Source organism: Triticum aestivum, chromosome 3B, assembly GCF_018294505.1.
Source record: "Triticum aestivum cultivar Chinese Spring chromosome 3B, IWGSC CS RefSeq v2.1, whole genome shotgun sequence".
In the NCBI taxonomy this organism is placed as follows: domain Eukaryota; kingdom Viridiplantae; phylum Streptophyta; class Magnoliopsida; order Poales; family Poaceae; genus Triticum; species Triticum aestivum.
The window spans coordinates 211,105,886-211,126,294 of NC_057801.1; the positions used below are offsets into that span (position 1 = coordinate 211,105,886).

A 20,409-nucleotide genomic window follows, 5' to 3' on the forward strand; every position below is an offset into this window, starting at 1 on the left:
CGGACCTCCATGTCCTCCAAAGCGATCAAACACGAGCCAACAAGAAGCCGGCCCAGAAAATATCGAAACGGCCCAACAAACCAGCTGGCTCAGAAATTGTCACTGGAGCAGCGGCCCTAAGACAACGACCCATGTAGGGGCTAGGAGAAATCAAACATAGATCGTACGGCCAGCTAGGTCTATATCATGAATTGGACAGCTGTTGATAGTGATGGCCTGAGAGAACTCCTAGAGTGCTTAGTTATAATGTATCTAATAAATAGTTATGTGGGTCTTGGAGCAACTTTTGAACCTCACTCACACCGCATATCTTGCTTCTCTTGTCACCCCCATCGTCGAAAACATATGATATGAGTTGAAGACAATGACGTCATGAGTATTCCTTTGATAAATTTATACAAAGATATACATCAGAACCCAGTCATAAATCCTGCCTCCCCTTGAGATGATCACCAGAACCCGGTCATAAATTCTGCGATGGCCAGATCCTGTTGAAACCCAATCAAATCGGTTCATATACGCCGTGACTATACATTTTTTTATTTAAAATAAAGGCTTTTTACGAACCTGTCTCGAGACGAGTGATGAGCATTTTTCACGGGCTGTTGTGCATTCCGTTGGAGAAGTTGGGTGGAATGGTAAATGCATTTTTTTACAGGGAAAATGGTAAATGCACTTTCCAAATGTGTACTGGACACTTTTCAAACCGCGCGTTGGTGAAAACCAATCAACCGACATACACGGCGTCATTCAATCACTGTAGCCGAACGGTAATCTGTTTCCGCTTTTACCATTTTTCCACGTTATTTATTTACCCCAGCCCAGTACTGTTCCTCCCCCCTCCTTCCTCCACCCTCCTCCTCTCTGCCGTCTGTGCAGCCCGTCAGTCCTCTCCCCGCCCCCGTTTTTGCCTCAAGCACCCCGAGCACTAGGACTCCACGAGCGCCGAGGCGGAGGCGGAGGCGATGGCGATCGGTCAATCCCTCAAGGCAAGTTCATCTCCTCCACTTTCTTTGATTCGTGCGGCTGTTGATTTATAGAATTATGTAGTTAGCGGTCGAGGGTTTCTTGATTTCTCGGCCTTCTCTTGAATCTTTCGTTAATGGAGCGCTGCATACCGCAATCTCGTGACATATGGAGGTCTCATTTTGTTTTATTTCGTCATCCTGTGAATTGTGATTGCCTTGGAGAGAGTGATTCTTGTTTGGAACATAAAAAAGAAATGTTTCTTGAAAAAAAAAACATTTCGACCATCCAGCCAGAACAGATTTTGTTTCTCTACGGCATGTTGCTAGATGGGATTAGTAATACAAAAGGATTGGTTTTTGATTATACGTTGAACTTATGTCTCTGTTTTGGTCGGCCTCCTTTCAGAAGAAGAGAGGGAGGCCAGCAGGAGGAGGTTCCCCGTCTGTCAACAAGACCGAGCGAGATAAGATGGTCATGGAGCAGAAGATGGCACTGGTGCACCGAAGGCTCGCCTTGCTCGACAGAGAGAGCGACAAGGAAGCTGATGTTGCGCCGACGGCCACAATGGTGAGGTCTTTCAGCTTAAGCTCCACTCAGATTGTTGGCCACTGCAGGTCTGCCGTAGTCTTTCATGCCAGCCATTTCAATTTCTTTTCTGAAGCTCGATCACGCTTACTATGTGCCTCTGATAATCTGTAATGGACCCTGGTAAACAAAAGTAATAATACAACTGTAATGGAGTCTGAAAGTGTCTGTTTAAGCTTCTTTTTTCTGAAAGTGTCTGTTTAAGCTTCTTTTTTCAGTTTTCACCGCCTCAATAGTACTGTAGCAGCTAGTGCTTCCAAGAGTCCGAGCTTATGCATTCTCTTAGATTATATGTTTCCTTCTGCTTAAGCTTCAGTGGTGAGTGCTGGAGTCTGCCGTTTGATTGGCTTTTCTTTTGTGTTCCTGAACCTTGATCACACTGTGGAACTGCCTCTGTCAAAGTAAAATGAAGTATTTAATAATTTGCTTATATTGTTTTTCTCATGTTTCATTATCACGATAGACACTAGTGCAACCAATGCTCATGACCATATGAATTCTATGTTATCAGATTATCTGTTTCTTTTTAGCCTTCTGTTAAAATTTTGAATTTTTTCTTTTTAGCCTTCTAGTAAACAGTTCTTCCAAAAAATTCATTTATAAGCACATAATGCTTCAGAGATTTTGACACCCAAAATTTCACTAATTTTCTTATCTTCAATAATTGCATAAAATGGTTTAAAGATTTTGGCTGGTTGGGTTTCAGAAGAAGAGAGGGAGGCTTGTCAACACCAAGAATGACATGGAGCAGAAGTTGAATATGTCAACGCCGGGGCTTGCCTTGGTTGAGAGCGGCGGCAGTAACAGCAGCAAGAGCGACGTAGATGATGATCTTGTGCCGATGGTGAGAACTGTGGTATGATTCCGTATTCCGCCTTTAGGACATTCTTGTTGTTCAAAGCTTGAAAGAAGCACATTGTCATATTTTACATGCCTTTTTTTTGTGAACATACATATGTTACACACCTTCATTTAAACAAAATGATGTCATAATTTGGTTTGAGCAGGTCATATGTATGTCACACTTAAGGATTCAGACAACTTGCTAAAAAATTCTTAATGGGCTTAATTTCTGGACACAATATTGAATGTGTTTCTAAACATTTATAAACTCTGCTATGTTTCATATGCATTGCTTCATGTAGTCTATATAACTGTTGTGTTTTTCACCTCTACTTTCTTCACTTTCGATTAGTTCAAAACATGCACTAACTATAAACAAGCTTCATATGTTACATACCTTTTTTTTGTGAACATACATATGTTACACACCTTCATTTCAAAAAATGATGTCATAATTTGGTTTAAGCAGATCAATATGTTTGTCACACTTAACAAATCGGGCAACTAAAAATTCTTAATGGTCTTAATTGCTGGACACAGTATTGAATGTGTTTCTAAACATTGATTGACTCTGCTATGTTCATATGCATTGCCTCATGTATTCTACTCCCCTCCTTTCCAAATTACTCGTCGTGGTTTTAGTTCAAATTTGAACTAAAACCACGACGAGTAATTTGGAACGGAGGGAGTATATTACTGTTGTGTTTTTAACCTCCATTTTCTTCACTTTCTATTAGTTCAAAACATGCACTAACTATGAACAAGCTTCATATGTTACATACGTTTTTTTATTGTGAACATACATATGTTACACACCTTCATTTCAAAAAATAATGTCATAATTTGGTTTAAGCAGATCAATATGTTTGTCACACTTAACGATTCAGGCGACTAAAAATTCTTAATGGTCTTAATTTCTGGACACAGTATTGAATGTGTTTCTAAACATTGATTGACTCTGCTATTTTCATATGCATTGCCTCATGTATTCTATATTACTGTTGTGTTTTTAACCTCCATTTTCTTCACTTTCTATTAGTTCAAAACATGTACTCCCTCTGTCCCATAATATAAGATCGTTTTTCAAGCTATGTTAGCTTGAAAAACGATCTTATCTTGTGGGATGGAGGGAGTACTAACTAACTATGAATAAGCTGTGGCTTGACAGGTAGCTGTTGTTAATTGCCAAAAGAAATGTGCAAGGTACTTCAAACTTTTTTTCTTTTCTCGAGAGTAAGAAGATGCATTAACAGTTCCTGAAAAGCCTGTCCACTTATGCACTTCAATCTTTGAACAAACTATAGCGTTCAGGGTAACTTTGGGTCTGCTATGGAGAGAGCTGAGGAGGTACTTGTGAAGTTACCAGCCGAACATCCTAGCTTTGTCAAGCATATGCTACATTCACATGTTGTTCATGGTTTTTGGCTGGTAAGTCTATTTATTAGCTATTCACATATTTGTCCAAAGCGGAAGAATTAGGCGATCGTTTCTTATGAACAACATGTGGACCCAAGAACCCAAATATCGAAGGGGAGGAAACACCTGCTAAACGAAAATGCAGATTGCCTTTTCTTTTGTATCAGAAGATAATCAAATTACTGGGCAAAAAATGTGCACTGCAAAAGTGTGAACTGCACAACTTAGAGCACGTCGTGGTTTGTGAAATTTAGTTTCAGGTAGAGCAATCTCATAAGCTTAGTACATGTGTGGACGCTTCCTGAGTGTCATTTGGTGTACATGGGGATGGGATTAATGAAAACATTTCTTCTCTTTGTTTTTGCTTCCTCTGCATTTGAATTTTACGTTTGTCTCCCAGGGTCTACCGTCTGACTTCTGCAACAAGCATCTCCCAAAGAAGGACACTGCTATTGTGCTAGAAGATGAGGATGGGCACAACTATGATGCAAAATATCTAGGTGCCAAGCAAGGACTTAGTGCTGGCTGGAGAGGTTTTGCGATTAATCATGATATCAAGGTTGGAGATGTTGTAGTCTTTCAACTTGTCAGTTCAGCAAAGTTTAAGGCAAGTGTTTCCCGATAAGTTTTCAATTGCTTGATCATTCTTTTACACTATTGATTGACAGGCACTACATATGCACTAGTGTGTGCAGGACACACATTTCTTTAATTGTTCCTTGCATGCTCTGTCCGCACTTATCCAATATTAAATTTTTCTCTTGTTTTTTCTGCGCTTTTCATTCAGGTCTATATATTAAGAGCAAACAACTACACTACAACTGATGGAGCAATTGGTCTCCTGTGTCTGGAAGCTGGCAAGGAGAAGATACCGAGTGAGTCAAAGTTCATTGTGTTGATTCTGCACTTGGGAATTTATTATACATGGATAACTTAACCAATGAATCTTCTGAATCCTTTTTTGTGTTATGCAATGCAGAAGAAGAAAGTTCCAATGATGTCAAATCTGATGCTGGCAAGGAGAAGATACCGAGTGAGTCAAAGTTCATTGTGTTGATTCTGCACTTGTGAATTTATTATACATGGATAACTTTTTTTTTGGGGGGGGGGGGGGGAATATATACATGAATAACTTAACCATTGAATCTTCTGAATCATTTTTTGTGTTATGCAATGCAGAAGAAGAAAGTTCCAATGATGTCAAATCTGAAGCTGGCAAGGAGAAGATACCGAGTGAGTCAAAGTTCATTGTGTTCATTCTGCACTTGTGAATTTACTTATTATACATGGATAAGCCAACCATTGAATCTTCTGAATCATGTTTTGTTTTCTGCAATGCAGAAGAAGAAAGTTCCAATGATGTCAAATCTGAGAAGAAACCAAAGGTTGCTTGGAGCGATAGCAGCAACCTAGCCAGTGAATCAATAACAGATGGCATCAAATTTTCAGACACAGCCATCGATTTCGACGATGTGAATGATTTCAGCAGCTTCAGCATCGTCTACGACGGCCTGGTCATCGACTGCGAGTTTCCTGACCACCTGCGCAAGACGTACTACGAGCTGTGCTGTGCCCAGAAGTCGTTCCTTCACAAGGAGCTGCTCAAAGGGCTAAACCTCACACTCGTGGTGGGAGCGATCATGGAGACTATCGACATCGCGGAGGGCATCAGGGCGTGCAAGGCGCGCGCTCCTTCCTGCAAGCACTTTGTGGTCTGGAAGAAGAACTTGCAGGCCTTGAAGCTCCTGGGCATGAATGTGGACTTCCTGCTCAAACGCGTCGATGATCTCCTCAGCCTCCCTGCTCCACCTAGAGTCCCTGCTGAGGTAAAACTAGAGCGGGCACACACCGTTGCGAAAATTAAGGAGGTCGAGTCCAGGATTTCGAGTGTGAAGGACACTCTGGAGGAGATTGACATGGAGATGGAGGAGATGGAGTCCAGCGCGAAGATGGTGGATGAGATGATGCAGCTGTTAGCAACCGCGCCATGGTAGCGGTACGCGCGCAGCTTCGGTCTCTACCGCAGACAATAAATATTTTGGGCGACATGGCAGTTCAGTATGCAGAGGAAGATGATGCGGTGGATGGGGTCTAAGCTTTGCAGAAGATTAGAACTGCGTTGTGGCGGCAGTATTTGGTTTTCAGAGTGACCACTTCTTTTTTGTATAAATGCAACTTGAGAGTAGTTATTATCTGTGTGCCATCTTTTTTTTTTGACAAAATTATCTGTGTGCCATCTTGGTTACACTTCTTGTGCAGCAACTAGGATGCTGTTTTTTTGGTACACATCAAGTGGTGTGACCTATCTCCATCCCACCCCCCCTGTGTAATTCCGTGGAACTGCACTGTGATAGTACTGAAGATGCAGTTTGCTTTGAGTATTTGTTGAGTGCATTTGAATGTGTTTCCCTGCGGGTTTTTTTTTTTGCTAGTACGAGTGTTGTGCATGCAGCTGCTTTACTTGTTTTCTTCTTGGTCGCTGCTGATTCGGCTTGTTGAACCTCCGACACCACCATTTGCCTCGCCTGCACCTGCACGCATGAAAATGGTAACTCCAAGAGGACGGGATTAGGAGAGAAGGACAAGAACACACTAGAAGCCCTCGCCTCCCCTCCCCGCTACAGGATGGGTGCTTTGGTTGAAGCCAAGTACAGCCTGCTTTGGCGCTCTGTGCCTCTGATCCTTTGATACGTTGGCAGTTTGGCGCCTATTGGAACCCCGGGGAAGATAAAAAGTAGGCAAGTTTTATGGTCAAAAGCTCTGTGCGATCGTCCTCTTCCCTGCTTTTCTCTCTTCTCCTCTGCTTGAGCCAATCCCCATGCATTTTTCAAATAAAAGCTCACCTTTCCTCCTCCCATCTATAAACCCACCGCCCCTCCCCGGCATTGCGAGTGAGAGAGAGACAGAGCAGAGGCCATGTCTTCGGCAGTTTTCAAGTTGGTGTCGACGGCGCTGGTGCGGCGGCCAGGCCTTGGCCGGGTGCCTCCTCACCTTGGGCTTGGCCAGGTGCTCTGCACTGGAGCTGGAGCTGGTGCGGGCGCAGGCGCCGGCGCTCAGCTGCCACCACCGGCACGGTATCTCTCCCCCCCCCCCCCCCCCCCCCCCCCCCCTGCTGCTGCTCTCTCCCTCCCTCCCTCCCTTGGTTTCCTGTTCCTTTCTGCTCGCATGGTAGTAGATCGATCGGGCTCGTCAACATACATGCACGTACACATACGGAGTAGAAAGCGTTTTTTTTTTGAGAATGAAAGCGCTTGTTTTTGTTAGAGATGGATTTGGTCAGACTCAGACGGATCTAACATTATAGCCTAAAAAACGGGGGAAAAAATCGTTCGAGATGAAGAGAGAAAATTTGATTTCAGGACGCATGTACACCGTAGCGCATAGAAAGTTTGGTTTAACCATGGAGATGGTCAGATGGATAACTAAAAATTGGATTTTTCGTATGACAGCAAGAAAGAAAGTCTCTTTTTTTTTCCGAAACGTAAGAAAGAAAGTTTGATTTTCATGTCCCGCACAGTGGCGCATGTTGATTTCTTGTTCGGAGTATAGGTCGCATTTATTAATTTTGACGGGAAGGTCTCGCAGGTTGGTAGCTGCTGTAACAAGTCGGTTGTTTTTCTGTGAGATAGATTTGGATTTTTCATGTCTTAAACACGCATGTAGTAGCAGTACACCGTAGGCCACATGTCTTGGGCACGCACGCACGCACGCACACGTTTGATGCAGATCGATCAGGCATTCAGGCTGCTACGCGTACGTGCATGTGTGCTGCTTCGAGATCCTGCCATGCCATCGCTGATTAAACAGTACTCTGCATGTTCCCTTTGTTAAATGAATGAACAGGGTCGATGTGCCAGCCATGGGTGCTGCCGCATCCGGCTTCCTGCCTGGCCAGGAGAACTACATCATCTACATGATCAGCCAACTGAGGAATGATTTCATGGCTGAGCAACGGAGGCTGCAGGACGACAGCTCCATGCTCCTCCAAGAGGTCAAGGACATGAGGTACATTCGATTCATCTTTTCTCTTCCCTTGCTTGGATCCAGCCAGTTGCATGTTGTAACCGTGGAAATACTGATTGCTGTGGGTGGGTGCCACTGCCAGGAGGGAGCTGATCAGTGGCAAGGACCTCGTTGCAGAGTCCCGCAGGGTGCTGGAAGAGAACGTGAAGGTCCACCAGGAGGTCAAGGACTCCCGCACCACCATGAAGTAAGCAGCTCCTTCTCCAATGCCAAGGGTCATGTAGTTGCTGTGAATCATTCATATACCATGCATGGACTGTCACTCCTATTTTGCTATCTTGCTGCCAATGTCAGTTTCATGTTGTTTTTATGTTTCCACAACTACTAGGAAGATGTCATTCTCATTTTGCTATCTTGTTGTCAATGTCAACTTGATGCTACTGTTATTGGCTCAAGTTTCCACAACTATAGGAAGATGTATCCCGCAACTCCTATGTGCGTCTGTTATCTAGGTTTCCTATTTGTCGGTGCTTCAAGAACTCTAATTTTCTTATCTGGTGCAGAGCGGACATTGTTTCCGAGGGCAACAAGGTCAGAAAGGAGATCCAAGACTTCCGTACTGAAATCCGGTAAAAACTCAATCTACTTGCATGTCCTTCCTTCTCATGTGCTTATTTGCTCTGGTTTAGAAAAACCCTTACTCATCTGCTTAACTATTGCAATAGGGGCATGACTGCAGATTTTAAGTTGTACCTTGGGAAGATGGCAATAAGGATTCTCCTCGCAATTTTTGGGCTCATCTTCGCAGGAGTATCATTGGCGCTGCCGTATGTGTGGGAGTTCATCCACTACTACTGGAACAAGACATGGGATACCTTGAAGCCCAAGGATGAATAAATTCTTGCCTTGATTTGATTTTCATGAGACCATTCTGGCTATGTAATAATTTGCGCAACTTTGTGATCGTTGGATCTTCAAATCAAACCCGTCTTTAATTGAACGGTTCTGGATTTTGCCATCGTATTTGCAAAACGGTTTTTTGTGTTAAGCTTTTATTTGAACAGTTTTTGTCCAATGAATTTATAGCTTTTTTTTAGGTAAAGTAGCAGTTGTACTGCCAATGCATTACATAGGAGGGAAATAGTTCAAGTTACAGAACTTGTAACAAAGAAAAAGATCAGGAGCAAGAAGATTTGCTAACTGTCGAAGCTGATTGGCGTTGACGATTCTGTGGAAGCCACGCATCCATCTCCCACTGTTCAAACCGTCAGCCACTGAGATGTTCTTCCGAGGGCGAAGTTGGAAGAGATCAGGAGCAAGAAGCCGAGGAACCTGACTATAAAGCCAATGGGAGTTCCAGAAGTTCGCTTCCTGCCATTGCCCCGCTGAACAGAGTTGGAGGCGTCGAACAAGAGTCATCCTTGTCACTGGGAAGCTCAGTGCCACTGCCATGCCAAGGCGTGTTCGGATCTGTTCATTCCGACCACTTCAAAGGAATCCGCAAAGCACTGATGAACTTGTGAATATCCATAATCCCCAAGCCCCCAAGGTTCTTGAGCCTACAAACAGATTTCCAGCTCACCAGAGGCAGGCCGCCATGGGAGTCAGGACTGGACCGCCACAGGAAGTTTCGGCGCAGTTTATAAATTTGCTTGATCGCCCATTTGCCCAGCTTGAAGACAGTTAGCATGAAAATTGGAATGACAGAGAGAACGACGTTGACCAGCACAAAGCGAACGGATGCATAGAGAAGCTTGCCTCACCAAAGCTGCAGCTTTGAAGCCATTTTATCAATGATGGGCTGCAGGTCACCCCTGGAAATCTTCTTGAAGTGTAGGGGTAGCCCAAAGTCTTGCATGGGAAGTTGCAGATAGGGACCGGGAATTCCTGTAGGCGTTGATGCAGATCAATATCTGTGTAGCTAATACTCCTAGGATTTATTGCACTTTTCTGGACTCTAAGGCCGGGGAGCAGCGGGAGCTGGCTGGTGGTAGTGATATCATCGGCCGAGGGCTTCATGAATAGAGCTGTGTCGTCTGCATATAGGCTCACTCTCAAGTTTGATGGAGGTAGGTTGAGGTCAGACAGCACATGTGAAGCAGCAGCTTCGGCAAAAAGCTAGTGGAGAGGAACAATGGCAATGGTGAAAAGCATCAGGGAAAGAGGGTCTTCCAACAGGCCTCGACGATGGAGAAAGCGCCTTCCAACTTGTCCATTAGCCAAGATCTTCAAAGAAGAAGACTTCCAAAGCAGCGCCAACAAGTCACGCAGCAAGCGATGAAGCCAAGTCTCTCCATAACCTCAAGAAGGAACTCCCAAGAATCCGAATCGAAATCACCCGCAATATCAAGCTTGAGAAGAAGGGCATGGCATTTTGTCTTGTGGAGACGCCGGACAACATTTCTGACATATAGGATATTATCATAAATCATGCTCCGCTTGCTGAAAGCGCTCTGGGAGTTGGGGATGATGTCATGCAGGCAAGGAGTAAGGCGGTTGGCGAGTAAGTTGCACAATTTTTTTGCAGAGTGTATCAGACTGGTCGGACAGTAATCCTCAACGCAAGCCCTGCTCCAGATGTGAAGAGCCTTGACCAACCTTGAGTCCTTGACAGCTTGAAGTGGAGAATACGAGCAGCATCGCACATGAACACTGGCTTGGTCCAGGAAGCCAAAACAGAGTCCTGAAAGGTGTGAATTCTCGTCCAATACTATTCAAAACGGAAGCCCTTGAAGGTTGCACAGCTGAGCTGCCCCGTCAGGATCATAGCACAGTGGTCCGAGACAGAAGAAGTAACGGCCTGGAGGAGGCACTGGGGGAATAGAAGACCCCACTCAGCGGTGTGAAAAACATGATCGATCTTGGTTTCGGGTTGCTGCTGACAGGTGCCAGTCCAAATGAAACGCCTTCCATGCAGCCGCAATTCAGAGACCTCCATCAAGTTCAGAGCAGCTCTGAAAGCGTTGATGAGGCGCCTATTAATCATATGCTATTGCTTTATCTGCAGCCCAGCAAATCAGGTTGAAGTCACCTAACACTGACAGCATTTTTCAGGCCCTTGAGTTCACCAATGAAAATAATTTTATCTGTTTCAGACTGAGGTCCGTAGACGGCCGAAATGCTCCATTTACATTCATTAGCACACATACAAATGGTGGCTGAGATAGTGTGCAAAGTGTGACAGTTTGAAGAAATCCTGGGAAGCAGCAAGAAGAATCCCACCTCTAGTGCCGTCCGCCGAAAGGAAGCCAAAATTATCAGCAAAAGCAGGCCCCAAAATTTCAGCAACAAGCCTATAATGAACAAAGTCTAGCTTGGTATCTTGGAGGCAAACAACAAACGCATTGTTCTGAGATGAACCACCTTTCTCCTTGCCGGATTATTCAGACCTCAAACATTCCAGTTCATGACAGTACAGTGATGATTATCCATAAACAACAGCAGCAACACAGGGAACATGGGGCAGTGCAGGCCATACGAACAGATGAAGCAAGCGGACCAGGGGCACATCAACAGAAGAGCAGCTACAGCTAGCAGGAGCCTAATCTCAAACGGAAACAGCAGGAAACAGGATACAAAAGCAGACTCTGCTTCTCTTGCGGACAATCCGGCATGCAAACAGAGCGCACCGGACGTTGGTTGCTGGGACACATGCTAAGCAACAGAAGCGCGGCGGCCGCGGCCCTTTTTGTCGGCGGAGGGGCGTCTGGATGCGGGTGGTTTGGGCTTGGTGAGCTGGAAGGAACCCAGCAGTGAACATGGCCAAGATGCGCTGCAGTTTCAAGCATATCTTGGGTAGCAGCAAACAATCAGTTGGCATATACATTGTGTTTTCAGATTCAAAACTGATATGTTCTTGAGTTTTGTCTATTACAACTTGCCTGATCAGCTGTATCATGTGCATTACTATAACCTGCTCCATGAGACTTTCTTGTCTCATATAGTCATGATACCTGCTCCATATTGTCAAGATACCTCCGTCAGTATATGATTCTCTTCGTTCAGGTGCAAGTGTGAGCACCAGTTAGTGCCACATTGTCGCTTACGTCCACTGCTATTTCTCAATGCTTTATCTGCAGCCTAATCTTCAAGACAGATTGAAGATGCATATACTCCAGATGCACCGACCATAGTTCCATTATCTAGGTGACACATATTTGACCGAAGAATAAGGCATTTGTCTGATTAAGATATGTCTTGATTACCAGATTCAGATATCTCAAAACTACCAAGTGTGGCCACTGCTTATGACATGACAAACAAGGAAAACCAGAAGATTAGATTATATTATTATTAGCAATACATCTAAACAAAGATTCTGATGGTAAATATAAATATTTATCAAACCTTGCTTCATTTATTGTGAACATCCTTGTTGATCGACCACTGAACTGTGCATGCAACAATCTGAAAGAAGAAGAAAAATTAAATTCCATTACCAAAGCATGCATAGTGATAATGAAATTATATTTATTATAAACCACAATAAAGTACCTTCTATCAGCTGAGAAGATTCCATAAGCATGTGTATTTGTTCACTGCAAGTCATATTTCTCTGCCTAGTTACGACTGTGCATTGCTAGTACTTGCATTGTTTTGTAGTTTAGCTCGTTTGTACTCACAATTCCCCTCTAAATAAGCTTCTCTTTGAATTGGTGCCATTTGCAAGTATTTATCCTTATCACGTAAAAGCTTATGGTATGCAGAAATCATTAATACATCTCTTTGTTCACCAAACTAAGGATTTAGCTCTGTAAAATTGTTCCTATTTGAACACACAAAACAAAAGATATGCCATTTACAAAGTAAATAAAGTTCAATCAATCTTCAAGAAAATGATCAGAGTTGAAAGATGTAGAGCGTTGTTTTCATTTTCATGACATTGCTGAATTAACCACTGGGACATTCATAATACTTTTTAAAGGAGTCCGTGCTTCCAACTGGATGGTTCTTTTTGTGTAGTTATCTGATGATCATATTGGATTGCATGCAATCAGTTTCTATGTTCTGTTTCTATACATCTGAGGAGACCACAATTGATATTGTGTGCTCGGAACAGGAAGCCACATGATTAAAGATTGCATACCCTTTTTAGGGGAAATATTATGTACCTGAGACTGATGGATGAGAAGCAAATTGACTGGTATTTGGACCGGAATGCTAACGCAGAGTCACGCGGGCCGGCGAGGTTGAACGTCCAGAGTTGCAAACTGAAATCTGCAGGAGAAGTTTAAACAACATAATAGGATATTAGATATATAAAACCAAGATTGAGAGCATGAAATTTACAGATTAATGCTTTGACTGAAAATGTATATTATCATGTCGAGATTAAGGCATAGAGAGTTATGAGATATATAACTGACTGAAATGAAAATTTTGTTCAGTTCAGATGAAGGAGCTGCAGCTATTAATCTATAATCCGATCAAGAATTGAACATTTAGGACATTCTATTCCATGGTGTGATGTAGATGCTGGTGTGGAGGGAATGGAGACGCTAGTGTTTGGCGCCCTGGCGCGTGGATGGTGCCCAGGATGTGTTTCACGCGCGGATTGAATTCGACTTCGTTGACAGACACAAGTAAGTAACGTGAGGAGCCATCGCGAAGGTGCGATTCGATACTTAGATGGTTGTCACCAAGTATTTTGCCTCGATAAATTCTGGAGAATTATGTAGATAGTTATACAAGCAATTAAACAGTATTTGTACTGTTTCTGCAAATAATGAATAAGTTCACTCTGAAGTGTTAAGCACCAGCAAAATACAGATACTTGCAGGCTGTATATCAAGCTCCAAATACTCTTTTGAGCAAAATTATGAAGTGAACAAGTATTACAGGATCATAACCGAAAATTTAACTGAGATGTAAAGTGGTCAGAAATGAATCAACCATCAAAAACATGTATGTGTTAATATAGTTTATGTCATTCGGTTCTCCTGCGTGTTCTCAAAAAGTAATACCTAAATCCATGTTGAGTTTTCCCACAAGGATAGCATTGTGACTAAATAAACTGGTGTATGTGAAGTTTGACTTGAAGCACCATAACATTCACTGAATTGAATCAACTGTCAATGCAGAGGCACTTCACAGCACCATTGCAACTCAGCTATTGTTAAGAACCTCATCCAAATCACCAGATTAATTAATTTTCCCACGATGCAAACATGTCACTATTGCACATACCTAACTGAACTTGCATACACTCTAAGTGCTAGCAAAAATCCAATCCCCAGAGAGAACCTTCTCCTTTTTCAGAAGAGTTTTATTACCCCCAGCTCTGCATCGATCAGGATAATACGCACAGCCCAATTTCGACACGAAACTGGATGCAATACATTACAGTTTTCTCTGGTTGGATCTCTACTACCTCTTCGGCTTGATACAAAAAAGGCAACGGAAGCAAGCTAAGTGCAGCTCCGTTACACCCAATGAATTGCCATTTTGAGAATGTGCTATTTTGGCACAAAAATATTTGTTAACAGGAGAAGCTCGGTGCAAGCTCAGCCACACCATTATCGTGACGACTTGGTCTCTCAGGAACCGATATTCATCACTTTGACCATCTATACAAGAAAGCAAAAAACCATGAACTGTGCAGGCAGTCCAAGACGGTGTGATAAGTAAGACCAAGAATTGAGCAATGGAGGGGTGTGCTTCCGAGACCTCCACTGCTTTAATCTGGCAATGTTGGTTACGCAAGTCTGGCGCCTAATTGATGAGCAAGAATCACTTTGTGTAAGAGTGCTACGAGCAAAATATTATCCTTCAGGTGACATTTTGAACGCAGAGCCGAGAAAAGGAGCATCTTTTACATGGCAGAGTACAGTTGCTGGAATTCAAACTTTTAAACGTGGTCATGTCTGGAGGATCGGTAATGGAGAGAAGGTTAATATTTGGGAGGACCACTGGATCCGTTGAGCCCCTCACCGAAAATCTTAACTCAGAGGGGAGGTGTTTTTATTACAAGGGTGAATGGATTGATTGATCCTATCATTGAACAATGGGATGAAGAAATGATACGGGGTATTTTAATCCAACTGATGCAATACATATCCTTCGGATCCGGTTGAGTCATAATGCTTTCGAGGACTTTATTGCCTGGCAGGGAAGAACTAGGAGGCTGTTTTTCAGTCCGATCTGCATATCACTGTGAATGGAAACACCAGTTTAATGCGAGATCCATTCGAGATGCAGTAGGCCCTTCTTTAACCAATACGGTGTGGAACATTTTATGGAAAATGAATGTACCAGGTAAAAAAAATCTGCTGGAAAACTCTTCACGCGTTAATTCCATTGAAATCTATCTTGGTGAATAGGCACAATGGTACTAATGGGCAATGCCCAATCTGTTTACAAGGGCCTGAGGATATCTTTCACCTACTCTTTAGTTGTGGCTGAGCAGTGAGATATGGCGACTGTTGGGCATATCTAACATTGTAGCTGATGCATGCCATGTGGACAGATCCGGGTCTGCTATCCTGGAATATTTATTCGGACTGCCCGACTCCCCTTTACCACATATATCAGATATTGGTCTCAAGGAAGGAATAGCCACTGCTTGCTGGTATCTTTAGTGGCTTCGGCGACAACAGATGCACGGCAAACAAGTTCCACCCATGGCAAGGAGTGCTATTGCAGTACAGGCTATCTGTGCTAACTTCCAGCGAGTGAGAACTGCAACAGGGACCGACATTCCATCAGATCTGAAATGAAAGAAACCGCCAATTGGGTTTGTCAAGGTGAATGATGAGATTTTTTCATGAGGATGAAGGAAGAGGTGCGACAGGGGCGGTAACCCATGACAAACATGGTACCTTCTTGGCGGCGTGATGTGCTACAATCCCTTATGTTACTAATGCAGCAAGAGCGGAAGCAATAGCAATGAAAAATGGATTAATTGTAGCATATTCCATGGGCTATAACTTCATACAGATCGAAACTGGTGCACTAGAGGTTCTCAACGCGTGTGCAGATTAAGAAAGAATTTGGGGAGAAGCCACTGCGGTTTACACTGACTGCTTTGTCATGCCAGACATGATTGGAAATGTTTGAGTTTGGACGAGCGGCTCCAGCTAGGGTTTCCCTCCGCCGCCGCCGCCCTCCCCCGCTCCCGCCGCCCCCGGCCGCCGGCGGGCGCGCCCCGGCTCCTCCTCCCCCTCCCCTCCTCCCCCGTACCCCCCGCGTCGCCTCCCCGAGCGAGGCGGCCGGGGGCTCCCCTTCCCTGCCCCTCCCAGCGCCCCCCCCCTCCTCCTTTCCCCTCCCGCCGCCGCCGGCGTAGGCCACCGGGCCTGGCTCGCGTGATGCCGGCGGCGGCGGCCCTGTTCTCTTCCTCCCCGCGCGGCGCTGTAGCTCGGGCGTTGGCGCCGGCGGCGGTGCACCCAGGTCGGCTTCGGATCCGGTGGCGGCTCGTCTTCGCAGGCGGCGCAGCTCCGGGTGGCATGGTGGCGGTGGCGTGGCTGCTTGGCTGCGGGGCGGCGCGGTGGCTGGCGGCGGCGCCCTTCCGGCCCAGATCTGGGCCCTTTTGGGCCCCATCTGGGTCTGGGTGGGCCTGGCGTGTGCTTTCCGGCGTCATCTCCGGCGGACGGAGGTGTGGCTTGGGCTGGGGGTGGCGGAGACGGTGGCGCGTGTACTGCAGCGCAGCGACGGGAGCTTCACGAGCCCGCTTTGGGCTCGGCCGGGCAGGGGTGCCTGGTTTGCTCCTGAGCTACGTCCGGTCGGTCACCGCCGAGGGTGGTGGAGGTTGTCCCCTCCCACGTGGCCGCTGACCCTGCTGCTCCTCGTTTTCGGCTGGTTCCTCTCGATCCCGCCGGTCTCGCTTCGCTTGTCACGGTGAGACGGCGATGGTGACTGCGTGTCCGTGGTGGCGCATATTGGTGGACGGCAAGTATGGTGGAGCGCGATGGATCGTCTGGGGTCGTGGTTGGTAGGAGATTGGGAGAAATCCTTGTCGGCTTGTTCGGCACCGACGCGGTGACGCCCGTGGGCGTCGCCGTGCCTTCCTGAAGGGCGTCGGATATCCCCCTTCCTCCCACGGCCCTTCGCGTACCGGGGGAAACCCTAGGCCATGTCCGGTAGCAGCGTCGTTGTCGTCGCGTTCCTTCTTGAAGGTGTTACTTGGTATGCGGCGTTTCGTGGTGCTAGGAGCGTGGTGGAACTCTTCGGCGGGCGCAGCGGTGGCGAGTCATCTTCGTTTTTGTTGATCCGCCGTTGTCGGCATTTTTTTTTCCTTTTGTGTTTTCTCTTTTTTTCTTTTGGGCGTGCCTGTGCTGCTTCCGCCCCAGCACCTATCGTGGGTTGTATCGATGTTGTTGCTTTGTAATACAAAGCGGGGGGAAACCCTTTTTCGGCAAATGTTTGAGTTTCTACACTGTCGAAGCGAGGCCAAAGAAGTTGCTCATATCATAGCTAAATTTTCTTATGATCATAATGCATCCTGTAATAGGGTCGATGAACCCCCTGATTTTCTTGTTAGTGCCTTGGTAAATGATGTAACCATTTTCCCCAATCAATAAAGTAGCCATGATGGCATTCCCTCAAAATTAAGAGTTTAGCAGTGGAGTATTCTCACTTCAGGTTGCTTCTTGTGTGCTCAGTTCTTGTGCTGTGCCTCTGCAACTGAGGCGCAAGGGGCAACGAGTTAACCAGTGATTTCTATGACTACACATGCCCCGTAGTGTACACCATCATCCAAGGGAGTCGGATATAGTGCAGTTTCAGGTTCCACTACATTTTCTGCTCTTTGTCCCATGAAACTAAGGATCGTTTTCTCCAATGCTCCAATCCTGCCAGTACACAGTGCTCGATCTGGAGGGATCGACCCTATACGGACTCTAGACATTATTTTAATACAGCGTGTCAGCTAAATCTTGTATGACACCCTTCAAAGGAATGACACAAAACTGAATTAACTATACTGTACTAACAAAACTGAATTCAATCTTGTATGGCCCAGAACTGAGCAACACATTCGACACGGAAGCAATTTCTGCTCTGGCAGAAGACAATTCATTTTTTTGTTCTACGATTTGTGTCCAAACTTCCTACTCCATTTTTGTTCTACGATTGGCTGAAGATATTGGGTACTTACTAGATTTGCACAAACATCAATACAAATAACATAGTAACATTGTTATCAACCAGACATGCCAACAGGTACTAACAGTCACAATACTGACCTCTTCGTCACTGCGGAGCTTCAGGGTCGAGGTGAGTTAGTTAACTGCTCTGAAGTAGTGTACGTAGCTGGGACTCCATTGTCTTCAAGATCAGCCCCGGCGGCGTGACCTTCCTGGCGGTAGCTACGGGCGGGAGACCAGATTCAGATTCCGCCGGCTGGTCATCAAACGCACAAGGATCAGCACACACATCCGACGGGCTCTCGTTGACAACCTCGTCGGGCAATGTCAATCTACACATCGGAGGAGGGCATGCAGGATGGCTCGTCAACCAATCAATCAATCAATCAAATTAACCAATAAACGGAATGCATCTATCGAACGCGGCGGACTGACGGTCAGTTAGGACTTACTGAGGAACACTCGCCTATTGAATGGATCCAGGAAGAACTCCATCTTCGCACTTATGGATCTTTTCCTCCGAACAGCAGCAGTCCGTCGTCGCCTTCCTCCAACTCCGCCTCGCCACCCACCGAGCATCCGCCGCATCTTACTAAATCGAACGGAACGTGCGCACTAATTCTAACTTACCGGCAGTAGAGCTTTTTTTCGAAAACCGGCAGTAGGGACTAGGGCAGCAAGGTAGTTAAGAGAGGAGAGAGGAATTTGATAACATGGAAAGAACTAATGCCAAGCGTGCGGTCCTATGCAGAACATTTGAATAAAAAAAGTTTGTGCAATAGTTCAGTGTAGGGCTGGAAAAAAAGCTCGAAGCTCGCGAGCTAAACGAGTAGCTCGTGACTCGGCTCGAATCGACTCGAACTCGAACAATAATGAGTCGAGCCAAGCTTTAGTTTAAGATCGTTTGTTGACCGAGTTAAACGAGCCGAGTCACGAGCTACTCGTGTAACTCGTTAGGCTCGGTAAAAAAATCAACGTTTTTTAGAGGTAGTAAATAACAGCCAATAACCACCTAGCGTCCCAGCACAAGGCCGAGCCGCTCAATTCCCAGCCTCCTAGGAGACTCTCAAGTACATGCCCATATATGTACATGTTAACTTCCTAATTAATCTTTTTGTCATATTTATAAGGTTTTATCTTCGTATTTTTAATGAGCTTAACAAGCTAAACGAGCCAGCTCGCGAGTTATACGAGTCGAGCCGATCTTGGATTTGAGCTCGTTATAGTAATGAGTCGAGTCGAGCTAGCTCATTAATGAAACGAGCTTTAGCGAGTCGAGTCGAGCTGGGCTCGAATTCCACCCCTAGTTCAGTGATTAAACAATTAAATGATAAAACCTTAGCAACAACAAACTAAGCACGTATGCATTAGAGCAAGTACAATAGGATGATGTAGGTGGGCTGTAAGACTTAAACAATATATTTTTGATGAGTTGGATGAGAACGGAGAGGAGAGAGAAGAGAAGCGGGCCACTGATTAATAGTCGGCTCTAGCACGTGCTCCTAGACACTATGTGAGAGAGGAAGGTGGGCCATGTTTTAACAATATTTGTATGTGATTGCTGTACTTGCGGGTTATAAGAGCAACTCCAACGCATCGACCCAAACGGACGACACTTTTGTCTATTTTTTGTCCATTTGGGTCGGCGGCCCGCTCGACGTCCGCCCTCTTTAAGATTTAGGGTTGGCAGTGCGCCCAACGGCCGCGACCCATTTCATGTCCGCACTCAAATTTCGTAAAAGGCCCGCGGCCATAGGTCATGCCAAGGGCCATGTCGTCGCCCGAAGTTCATGCCAGCACAGGTATACAATGTCAGCTCCAAAAAAACACCACACAGTTCAGCTGGCACACTTGCCAGCGACCGGCACACATGCCAGCACACAAAAAGGGGCGGGAGTTCGATCACGCCATCGCGGTCATGGTCATGCCAGCACACTTGCCGGCATACGAAAAAGGATGGCGCTGGCCGCGATAGGTCACTCGTCGTGGAACTTGAGCATGTCGGCTTGCATCTTCTTGAACCACGACCTCTTTCTCGGCGACACGGTGTTGAGATCCACCTTCATGATCTCCATCCCCGTCATCATGCTAGCGAGAGCCACTTCTTTCACCTTGGTCTTAGCATTGGCGGCCTCGATCTCTAGCATCTTGGTTTGCTTCTCCGCTTTCATCTCAAGCTGAAGGAAATATATCCTAGAGGCAATAATAAAGTTATTATTTATTTCCTCATATCATGGTAAATGTTTATTATTCATGCTAGAATTGTATTAACCGGAAACATGACACATGTGTGAATACATAGACCAACATAACGTCACTAGTATGCCTCTACTTGACTAGCTCATTAATCAAAATGGTTATGTTTCCTAACCATAGACATGTGTTATCATTTGATTAATGGGATCACATCATTAGGAGAATGATGTGATTGACATGACTCATTCCATTAGCCTAGCACTTGATCGTTTAGTATATTGCTATTGCTTTCTTCATGACTTATACATGTTCCTGTAACTATGAGATTATGCAACTCCGTTTACCGGAGGAACACTTT

At 45.2% G+C, this 20,409-nt stretch overlaps 2 protein-coding genes and 1 long non-coding RNA gene across 10 annotated transcripts; 2 read left to right on the forward strand and 1 right to left on the reverse strand.

The window, feature by feature from the left end:
- Positions 1–828: 828 nt before the first annotated feature.
- LOC123069390 (B3 domain-containing protein Os01g0234100) lies at positions 829–6,213 on the forward strand. 4 transcript variants are annotated; one of them, XM_044492240.1, is made up of 10 exons: positions 829–989; positions 1,375–1,536; positions 2,261–2,410; positions 3,566–3,600; positions 3,702–3,825; positions 4,214–4,420; positions 4,601–4,688; positions 4,793–4,846; positions 4,993–5,046; positions 5,155–6,213. In XM_044492240.1, the coding sequence occupies exons 1-10, from the start codon at positions 966–968 to the stop codon at positions 5,805–5,807; spliced, it is 1,551 nt and encodes a 516-aa protein (XP_044348175.1). In that variant the 5' UTR covers positions 829–965; the 3' UTR covers positions 5,808–6,213. The 4 variants fall into 4 exon arrangements, with proteins under 4 accessions (XP_044348175.1, XP_044348176.1, XP_044348177.1 ...); XM_044492241.1 differs by having other exon boundaries at positions 2,261–2,398; XM_044492242.1 differs by lacking the exon at positions 4,793–4,846.
- Positions 6,214–6,668: 455 nt separating this feature from the next.
- On the forward strand, positions 6,669–8,776 carry LOC123069391 (uncharacterized). 2 transcript variants are annotated; one of them, XM_044492244.1, is made up of 5 exons: positions 6,669–6,887; positions 7,657–7,818; positions 7,919–8,023; positions 8,340–8,405; positions 8,502–8,776. In XM_044492244.1, the coding sequence occupies exons 1-5, from the start codon at positions 6,730–6,732 to the stop codon at positions 8,671–8,673; spliced, it is 663 nt and encodes a 220-aa protein (XP_044348179.1). In that variant the 5' UTR covers positions 6,669–6,729; the 3' UTR covers positions 8,674–8,776. The 2 variants fall into 2 exon arrangements, with proteins under 2 accessions (XP_044348179.1, XP_044348180.1); XM_044492245.1 differs by having other exon boundaries at positions 8,340–8,359; positions 8,495–8,776.
- Positions 8,777–8,820: 44 nt separating this feature from the next.
- On the reverse strand, positions 8,821–18,597 carry LOC123069392 (uncharacterized). 4 transcript variants are annotated; one of them, XR_006432511.1, is made up of 5 exons: positions 18,308–18,596; positions 17,955–18,187; positions 12,271–12,993; positions 12,124–12,183; positions 8,821–12,017 (listed from the first exon to the last, which is right to left on the reverse strand). It is a non-coding gene; the product is annotated as an uncharacterized lncRNA (long non-coding RNA). The 4 variants fall into 4 exon arrangements; XR_006432512.1 differs by having other exon boundaries at positions 8,822–12,017; positions 12,124–12,541; positions 12,888–12,993; positions 18,308–18,594; XR_006432509.1 differs by having other exon boundaries at positions 8,823–12,017; positions 12,888–12,993; positions 18,308–18,579.
- Between the last annotated feature and the right edge of the window lie 1,812 nt (positions 18,598–20,409).